The sequence below is a fragment of the Alexandromys fortis genome, unplaced genomic scaffold, assembly GCF_014885135.2.
Source record: "Alexandromys fortis isolate MF-2015 unplaced genomic scaffold, M_Fortis_MF-2015_v1.1 scaffold_29, whole genome shotgun sequence".
Taxonomy (NCBI): Eukaryota; Metazoa; Chordata; class Mammalia; order Rodentia; family Cricetidae; genus Alexandromys; species Alexandromys fortis.
Window position 1 is genome coordinate 3,597,906 of NW_026067891.1, and position 10,071 is coordinate 3,607,976.

At 54.4% G+C, this 10,071-nt stretch overlaps 2 protein-coding genes across 9 annotated transcripts in view; one reads left to right on the plus strand and one right to left on the minus strand.

Annotated features, from left to right (window-relative positions):
* Cacna1h (calcium voltage-gated channel subunit alpha1 H) overlaps positions 1-2,532 on the plus strand; it is a 58,355-nt gene extending 55,823 nt beyond the window's left edge. For all 8 annotated transcript variants that reach the window (XM_050135052.1, XM_050135099.1, XM_050135068.1 and 5 more), the window contains one exon: positions 673-2,532. In XM_050135052.1, coding sequence (XP_049991009.1) covers positions 673-1,722 — 1,050 coding nt within the window. In that variant the 3' untranslated portion in view covers positions 1,723-2,532. The remainder of the gene's footprint in view (positions 1-672) is intronic.
* Positions 2,525-4,845, minus strand: Tpsg1 (tryptase gamma 1). The gene is made up of 4 exons (XM_050135113.1): positions 4,294-4,845; positions 3,446-3,711; positions 2,980-3,125; positions 2,525-2,881 (listed from the first exon to the last, which is right to left on the minus strand). The coding sequence occupies exons 1-4, from the start codon at positions 4,563-4,565 to the stop codon at positions 2,525-2,527; spliced, it is 1,041 nt and encodes a 346-aa protein (XP_049991070.1). The 5' UTR covers positions 4,566-4,845.
* Positions 4,846-10,071: the final 5,226 nt, after the last annotated feature.

The window sequence follows — 10,071 nt, forward strand, 5'->3', positions numbered from 1 at the left end:
CTCCCCAGGGTTCCTTTTCCCCATTCAGAGTGTTAGCGAGGCTGAGACCCAAGAGAACGAGTGCTACATACATGTATTTTTGGACTTGGAGTTTTCCATCTCTGCAGAGTGGATCTCGAGTCCTCCACCAGGTGACTCAGTATAATCCAGCTGTGGCAGCAGAGCCCCTCACAGGACTCAAGTTCCTTTCTTATGCAGAAGCCTCGGTCCCCCACAGTGGTTAATATGCCTCTATCACCCAGCCTGGTCCATTGGTCCATAGCTTCTTCCTGTCCTTCTCCTCAGTTCTACCTGGCCCAAGAGCTCTTGGGAATTTCCTGTTCCTGGGGTACAAGTTGGACTGTAGGTATATGGGGCTCAAGAGTGAGGACGCGACCTGGGCCCTTTTAAAGTTCTCCGGGCCCCGGAAGACTGTCTAAGGAGCTCAGATGCCCAGGCAGAGTTCTCCGTGTACCCACAGTATAGCAGATTCATCCTCTGAAGTCTCATAGGTCAGTGGGTGAGGCCAGCATCAGGGATGTTCACATCAACAGCTCCCAGGCCCATCCAAGAGGGTGAGAGCCACCCTGGAGTATTACCAACTTGACCTTCTCAGGGCCCAGTGGGGAAAAAGGTGCCTGACTGCTGGGTGCTTGACAGGGCCTTTAACTTGGCCATCCCATGTCATTTCAGGAGGCCATGCACACCGAGTCCCTGGAAGGTCAGGTTGATGATGCTGGAGAAGAGAACATCCCAGACCACACAGAGCCTGCCGAAAATACCTCCACGAGGCAGGTGCCTCTGGGCTCCCTGCGGTCCCCTCCCTGCTCCCCACGACCTGCCAGTGTCCGTACTCGCAAGCACACTTTCGGGCAGCGCTGCATCTCCAGCCGCCCTCCCACCTTGGGAGGAGATGAGGCGGAAGCAGCGGACCCAGCGGACGAGGAGGTCAGCCACATCACCAGCTCAGCCCACCCCTGGTCGGCCACAGAGCCCCACAGCCCGGAGGCCTCCCCAACAGCCTCCCCTGCTGCCAAAGGGGCAGTGGGCAGTGGGCGGGACCCACGCAGGTTCTGCAGTGTAGACGCTCAGAGCTTCCTGGACAAACCAGGTAGGGCGGATGTCCAGCGGTGGCCCTCTGTGGAACTGGATAGTGGAGACAGCCACCTGGAGTCCGGGGAGGGGAGGAGCCGGGCCTCAGAGCTCGAACCAGCTCTTGGTGCACGAAGGAAGAAGAAGATGAGCCCTCCTTGCATCTCCATCGAACCCCCCGCTGAGGATGAGGGCTCCTCCCGGCCGCCTGCAGCCGAAGGTGGCAACACCACCTTGAGGCGCCGAACCCCATCCTGCGAGGCTGCCCTCCACAGGGACTGCCCCGAGTTCACAGAGGGCCCAGGCGCTGGAGGGGATGCTGTAGCCAAGGGTGAGCGCTGGGGCCAGGCCTCCTGCCGGGCAGAGCACCTGACCGTCCCCAACTTTGCCTTCGAGCCTCTGGACAAGGGGGGACCTGGTGGAGACTCTTTCTTGGACAGTGACCAAAGCATGACCACAGAACCCAGAGTTTCTTTGTCGGGGGCTATAGTGCCTCTTGTTCACCATGAAACTGAACCTTCTGTGCCCTCTGGCGACCCTCCAGAGAAGGGACAAGGACTGTACCTCACTGTGCCCCAGGCCCCCTTGAAGAAGCCAGGGTCCCCCCCAGCCACCCCTGCCCCAGATGACAGTGGAGATGAGCCTGTGTAGATTGGACTGCGTGTACACAGGGTTTTGGCGTTCAGGTTGGTGGCTCCCTGCAGGGTGGTAGCCCCAGTCAGGGCCATGAGTGGACCCTGGCTCAGGCCCCACTGAGGCAGAGGGACCCGGAGATACCATCCCGGGAGAGGCAGCAGACATTCAGTCTCTGCACCATGACACAGGAGCAGCCTCGGGCCCCACGAGCCTCCCTCGTGGTGATTCAGGTTTGGGTTTTCCTGAGTTTTAACCACCACCATCTGAAGTCGTTACCAGGACTAGGTCATCAGTCTCGGGAGGAGAGGCTCTGTCCTGGGAAGGACCAGAAACTCCTCATGGGCAGGAGGGCACCGCAGCTCCATCCACGTGACACAGATTCCCATAGGGAACACATGCTTGAGCCCCTCGTGCCCCGGTGGGCAGACATTTGGTCCCGCGGCCACCACATCCAGTTATCACCTCCGTTCACGGTCTCGTTCTTGTCCATCACTCAGCGCTCTTCCTCTCACATGACCCCTCTCCCTACTCCATCCTCTTCGAAGGTCTAGAAACTTGTCAGTGGCCCTGGGAAGGGCAACATCACTGAGGAGCAATGGCCCGTGCAATAAGACGCCACAGTCCCGAATGGGCGGGGCTTCCCGTTCCCTCCCAGGCCTTGGGCCTTGACATTTATTTGCCATCCGTTTGCTTTGAGTCACCTGTTTCACACATTCAGGTTAACGTTGCAATAATCAGATGCAGAAAAACTTGGCTTCCTAAGTCAAAGATAAGGGGCGGGAAGGGGCAAGGCAAAGCTGAATAAACACTAACTTATTTAAGAGATGTGTTTGGGTTGTGACACCTCAGTCAGAGGTCTGAAGTTGGGTGGGGGGTGGGAGGTGAAGCCTAGGCAGGATCTCCCCAGCCAGCACTTGACCATCAGGACTCCAGAAACCAACAGCAGGAGGAGGCTGGGAAAGAAGAGGCCAGCCAGGAGGGGAATCCAGGAAAACCCTTGTATTCCTGGACCACCCGATTCTGGGATGTGGTGGTGGATCCAGTTCACATAGGCAGTAACTCGAGCGTAGACACCAGGCCGGTCAGGGCGGCCACAGCCCTCACCCCAGCTGACCACGCCAGCCTGCTGCCAGGTCCCAGCCACCTGGCAAACTAGTGGCCCTCCAGAATCATCCTGCAGGAGAGGTCAGAATGAAGATGGGATACCAAGGATTTGGGAACCCTCACCATGCTTCAGGCTATGCCATCCCTCCATGTTCCCAGCTAGCTCACCAGGCAAGCATCCCCAGGCCCCCGGGCACATAGCATGTCTGGCTGGATGATGGTGCCGTTGGGGCTGCTGTAGGCCTGGCTGCAAGTCTCTGCATCCACCACAGAGACTTCTGCCTCCTGCAGGTTGTATGGGGGCTTCAGGGGCTCTGAGAGGAAGAAAAGTTCAGGAGGAGCCTGAATAACCAGCCCTACACTGCCGGGAGTGAGCAAGTGGTAGGCACACCCTCATACAGCCAACCTCCCACCATGCTGGCCTCTGCCTCCCTCCCCCCACTCAAACACACACACACCCATCTGTGGATCGGATGTCGATCTTGGTGGAGACCAGTATGTGTTTGACTTTCAGGAGGAACAGGTGTGGCCACTAGGAGCAAGTGGTAGCGCCCGTGGCTCCTGCTTCCTTCCAGGTACCCCTTGCCTTCCCTTATTCCCCACGGGAGAGGGTTTCAGAAAGGGCTCTCCTCACCTCCCTCCTGTGTGTAGCCCCAGCCTGTCACCCAGCACCGCATCCCCGGGTAGAAGTCAGCTGAGGCTTCTGGGAGGCACACAGGCTGGACCCAGCTGGAGAAGGCCACAGGGGTGCCCAGCTGTACCAGGGCAATGTCTCCACTGGACCCTGGTGGTCCCGGGGGGGCAGAGTACAGGATAATCTGCTTTACAGTGGAGAAATGGGGCGACAGGGTGATCTTCAGCTCTCCCAAGTGCACCTGGTAATCAGACGTGTTCACAGACCTGGGAGGCAGGGAGAGATGTAAGTGTCCCCCTCGAACAATGACTGAGCTACCCACCACCCACCTCTGCCAATACCCAGTGTCCCACTTGTCCTCGACTCTAGGCACAGAAACATCTGCTGTGTACACGGGTCGTGAACCTGGCAGTGCCTCACACTCTAGGGCCCAAGGATGGCAGCCTGTGCTCCTGCCACCTCTGGCTGGAAGGTGTCCAGCATTCTGGAGGCCCCACTGTTCTAAAACAGGGAAAGGCAGTCCTGGAGAATGCAAGAAAAATAGAAGGGCTTCGGGCTGACTAGATTTAGGATACCTCCCAAATACAAGCTGGCTAGGTGGCTAGGCTCACTCTCAAGCCCAGTGGAGGTTAAGTGTTCTTTGCCATGTACTGGCAGATGTGGAAGAGGGGACCCCACCCTCACTGGGCCTGCACACTGCCACTTTAGGTGGGTGGCACCTTAATGTGGTCTTTCTTTATTGAAGAGGAAATCTTGGACTTGGGTGTCAATCATAGGCTAAGCAAGGACCTATTTGCTATCACTGCCCCATAAGCCCAGGTGAGGTCAGGCCTCATGGGGTCACTCACCCAGAGAAGCAGTGGGCTGCTGTGAGTACCCATTCTGGGCTGAGCAGGGACCCTCCACACACATGCACCTTCTGCAGACGGAGGCTAGCCTGCCATGGCCATGTGCCAGCTGAGGCAGCATGGCCTCCCACGATTCGACTTCCTGCATGCGAAACCTGAGGCTGGCCACACCCTGATCCGGAGGAGGCACTGTTGGCTAGGGAATCCCAGAGACTGGCGTTCTGCCCAATGCCTTTCCTCTGAGGCCCTCCATGATTCCCACTCCTTAGCATCTTGGGGAACCCTGATGTCTCTGATTCCCCCTTGCTGGTCCCCCCAGCACAGAAGCATTGTGGGTGCAGGAAAGAACAATGCACTAGAACAGTGGTCCCCCCAACCTTCCTAATGCTGCAACCCTTTAATACAGTTTCTCATGTTGTGGTGACCCCAATCATAAAATTATTTTCATTACTGCTTCATAGCTGTGATTTTGCTGTTATGAATCCTAACGTGAATATGTTATATGAAGATGGTCTTAGGCCACTCCTGTGAAAGGGTTGTTTCACACACACACACACACACACACACACACACCAAGGAATCACAACACACAGGTTGAAAACCGTTTCCTAGAAACAGTAAGTTGGTGTCTGAACACCGCCCTGTAGGACATAGCACACTCCTTGGAAGGATAGTTGGGTGGGGCTAGGGCAAGCAGCTGACTGCTTGGAGTTATGGGAGTAAGAAAGGGCTAAGAGTGACGGGGCGAGGGAGGGGAGGGAGTGATGGGGCAAGGAAGGGGTTCCCTCCCTGGTGAGAAGGGATTTCCTGTTAGAGTGACATTTGGAACTCAGTAGATGTAATGTCACAAAACACTGGGAATATGTTAAATGCCACCAAACACTACACTGTATCATGGATAAATTGATGTAAATTTCATCTTAGTTTTTTCTTTTAATGAAAAGTAGAGGCAATCCCACGGGAGGTGGGGGGGAGCTTCACTCTTAATCTGCACAACAGAGTGAAATCGGAAATTGGGTCCATGCTGATAGAAAAAAATGAAAGCAGACTACATCCCTGACCCCAGAACACCAGGTAAATCCTAAAGAAGACTAACAAGACGCCTTGAGTCTTCTTCCCAAGACTTGAGTCTTGGGAAGGAGATTCAAAGTCGCTCTAGAAGATACAAAGTAGCCAGAGCAGAGGTGCAGCTTCCCAGGTGAAGCTAGCCTGTGCTCTATAGGCCAGGGTACCAGGGATGCCTGTGACAAGTCCATGGCCTCCCTAGGCCAGGCCACCCCTCCCCCACAGACTGTCCCTCTTGGGCCTGCCTGCCAGGACTGACCTCTGATCCTGAAACATCTGCTGGGGACATACCTGACTGCAGAGCCTCATGAGGGATACCTGAAGAAGGGAGACGGGAGGATTAGGAGAGCTGCCCATGAGAGTGACTCCGATCCCCTGAACCTAAGCATTGACCCCGACAGTGTCCCAAGGTGGTCCTAAGGTGAATGTTCCTGCCCTGAGCAGCTAAGATAGATGGGGCCCAGCCAGGTAGATGTGGCCTGGCCAGCTGCCATCCCAATCCCGGGTAGAGCGTGACCAGCCATGGGCCATAAACAACAGCTGAGGAGACCCTGAGTACTGCCCCAGCCTTCGCCCCTCACAACCTCTAGGTCCCATGAGGAGGGTCTTATCGGGGTCTGGGCCTATTGGTGTCCCCCACACCCACACCCCAAGCCTCTGGCCCCAGCAATGATGGCCAAGCTACCCAGCTGAGGGGTCCAGGCAGAGCAGAGGCCCACCATAAAGAACGTGGCTTTTGCCCACCTAAACTCAGATTACAAGGTCCCCAGCTCCCTCCTCCCAACTCTCTCAGAGCTCCGGGGAATGGTGGGAAATGAGGGGAAATCAGGGGGAGGTCCAGAGAGGAAGCAGACACACTCCTACTCCAGAGCAGGGTAGAAACACAATGCCACACAGATCCCAAGTCAGCTCACTCACCAGGAACAGCCAGAAGCAGTAGGAAGCCACGGGGCCCCAGAGCCATGGTGTCTGCCCACAACAGAGACCACCCTCCCCCGCTCAACCCAGGGCCTGCCTGTGCTGGGTGGGGCACAACCAGCCTCACACCTGCTGTAGGGCTGGAGGGAGGAGGATACAGGCTCCCCACCTGATCCTGTTATATACCACAGGGAGGGGCTACTACCCCGTTTGTCTCACATGAAGGCTACACCCAGCCTTGGCAGCAAGGGACAAGTTCAAGAACACAGAAAATAACAGCAACAGAATGGGGTCCAGCTGTCCTCACCACAGCCTGAGCTTCTCTTCCCCAGCATGGAGAGGAGGCAATGCAGCCTTGGTTCCTGCAGGGCCTGCTTCTCCCATTCTCTGGCTTTTTAACCTCCAAGGCTCCTCAGAGAGGCCCAGTCCTCTATGATGACACATCCACCTCCCGTGTCCGTGTTCTCATGTCCAGCCCTGAGCCCTAACTCTGCCCCAGATAGTCAGACCCTGTGCTTCTGATCTGTCAGGAGCTATGGTCAGCTGACCAGGGTGTGGCCAGAGTCAGGAACTTCTCCCAGCTCCAAATCACAGGCCAGGGTTGGAGGGTCTCACTGATAACTCTTTGGGTCAGGAATCCCCAGTCAGATGTGGGGAGACTGGCAGTAGAGGGTGGCTCATTCCTCCTTCAGGATCTGACATCACAGGGCAAATCCATGCCCACCTGTCCCACAGCTCAAGCATACAAGCTGAATGTTTGACCTAGTGTCAAACAAGTTCACTGTCAGCCCACCCTGTGTGACTGGCCTCTCTCGGGAAGCCGCATACCTAAGAGGGGACTGTTGGGGACATTGGAGCTGCCTGCCAGTTCATCCCAACATAGCAGGCAATGGAGGGAAGGGAGCCACCCCAGTCAATACAAGAGCCTGGTGTCAGTCAGGTTTTCACAGAATCCGATCCCCTGAGTCTCGATCTTTTGAGCTGTGTGCTGGTTCCCACAGGAGAGGACTTCAGTACCCTACCTGCTCCACCTCATTTTGCTTTTGGTATCTCCCCTTCTACACATGCCCTTTACCTGGCTCCCTACAGAGCCCTCAACACTCTCATTCCAGGTCTGCTATTCGGACTAAATCTCCACCCACGCACAACGAGTGGTTCTGTTACCACCTTGCAGAAAAGCAAGGAGCTGGGCAGCCTGGCCCTAGAGACATTCACACGAGGGAGGGAGGGAGGGAGGGAGGGAGAGAGAGAGAGAGAGAGAGAGAGAGAGAGAGAGAGAGAGAGAGAGAGAGAGAGAGAGAGAGAGAGACCTGCCAGAGTCTCCTGTAACTCAGACTCTAAGTAGAAGCCAGAGCTGAGGGCTATGTCCCTCTTAGCTGGCTACTGGCCTCTCTGACTGAAACAGAGGGTTTGGGTCCTGAAAGCTCTCAGGCCTGACCCCTGGTGCCCATGGCGGGAAATGAAGCCAGTGATCATTTTTATCTGTCAACTGACTCCAAGCTGTGCTGAGCTGCTCTGCCAGGGTCAGATAAGAAGAAAGCCCAGCAGGAAGTCAGGCTGCTCTGCCCATCTCCCTTTCCTCCTGGCCCCTTGCCTGTCCCTCGATACCTCTCACTGGAATCCTGGGCATCTCCCACCCTGCGTGGCCTCCACTAAAGGATGACTAATGCACTTATCAGAATGTCATTGCCCTCCAGCATCCACAGTGACCCCGACTTCAGCATCCACAGTGACCCCGAGAGAGTGAGATGCATAGAATGGAGGGACAAGGGACTGAGTTCCAGCTTCACCTTTTATTTTTGTGATGTGCATGTGTTATGTTTGACATAAAAAATTTAAAACTAAGGAGCTGGAGAGATGGCTCATCGGCTAAGAATGTGACACATCCCCAACCACCAAGAGATGACATCAAGCACTGGATGAGACAACTGACTTCATTTCCCCATCAAGGACAAGGACTCTACCCAAGAAAGGGAACAGCCCACCATCAGCAGTAACAAAAAACATGGATGTCACCTCCCCCCCATCAAAAGTTACCTCCAATACAGAATGCTAAATCAAGACAAGGGGATCAGAGAGGCAGCATTGCTGGCATATGATTGGGAAACACAGGTGACATTCCAGCAAACAGGGAATGAGCACCCCAATGGGGCCCATTCCTGGGCCAACAGCTCCCTTCAGCTGAATGTCAGCAGGAACAGTCATGAACACCTAAGTCCTGAGAGCCTCAAGTGAGAACACCTCCAAGCAAAGCACAGCAGCCAGATGCACCACCGCTGCATGGAGTTATTTTTCTTTTGGGATGGGCTCCTGCATGTCCCAGACTGGCTTCAAACTCAATTTTTAGACAAGGATGACCTTGAACCCTTGGTCTGCCTCCACCTCCCCAGTGCGGGGGTGTACTACCACACCTGGCTTGCACGGTGGTGATGATCAAAACGAAGGTTTCCTGCATGCTAGGCAAATCCTACCAAGTGTGCTGCATCCCCACACCCAGAATCCACCACACGAGATTCTGGGCAGCAGAGGCAGTAATGGCATGGACTCTATGTTGAAGCAATGGAAAGGTCAGACTGCAGGAGCATTCCTTTCAGGGCAGTCCATGGCGCCATCAGTGAGGCCAAGAAGATGTCTCTTGCCACTGCAGGGTAAAGATCATAGAGCAATCCCTGAATGGGGCGGGGGTATGACTGGCCAAGCTTTGTTTCTCGACCCAGTTGCAGTGAGTCTGGCTTCCCTCTACATTGGTCTTTTAAGGTAACCATTGTTGTAAGGAGAGCCACTTGTTTGTTCCTGACTGCTCAGCCCCGAAATAATCACACAGAAACTATATTATTTAAAACACTGCTTGGCCCATTAGCTCTAGCTTCTTATTGGCTAACTCTTACATATTAATTTAACCCATTTCTATTAATCTGTGTATTGCCACGAGGCTGTGGCTTACCGGATAAAGTTCCAGCATCTGTCTCCAGCAGAGCTACATGGCTTCTCCTGACTCCACCTTCTTTCTCCCAGTATTCAGTTTAGTTTTCCCTGTCTAGCTCTGCTCTACCCTATCACAGGTCCAAAACAGCTTCTTTATTAACCAGTGGTATTCACAGCATCCAGAGAAGAATCCCTCATCAGTCCATGTTGTTCTCTATGTCTTAAGGATGTGATGCCTCTCACATCAAAGAAATGAGCTTGTGGACAAGCAGGATGGCTCAGTGGGTAAAGGTGCTGGCCATCAAAGCCTAATAACCTGAGTTCAATACTCAGAACCCACATGAAGGTGGGAGGAAGGGAGAGGATTGATTCCTCAAAGCTGTCCTCCGGCCCACATGCACATGCTGTGGCAAGCACATATGTTAAACAAGCACATGTATTTGTTTGGTTTTTGCTTGTTGATTGGTTGATTTTTGTAGGGTTTTTTTTTTTTCAAGACAGGGTTTCTCTGTGTAGCCCTGGTGGTCCTGGAACTCTCTCTGCAGACCAGGCTGACCTCAAACTCACAGCAATCCACCTGCCTCTGCCCCCCCAAGTGCTGGGACTAAAGGCATAAGCCATTAAGTCTGGAAAACAAATGTATGTTTGACATGTGTTTAAAATAACTTTTTTAAGTGAGCATGTGTGGGAAGAGGTTAGTCTTGGGGACAGGTGCTGGCAAGGAGGCCCAGCCCCACTACCATATGCCGAATCCTGTGACTAGGACCCCATAGTAAGAGCATCACAGCCTTGCCAAGGTACTCCATGGGCCCCCGGTGACACCTACAATGACAGCAGCACCCCCTAGCTGTTTCCAGGTACTTTAATGAG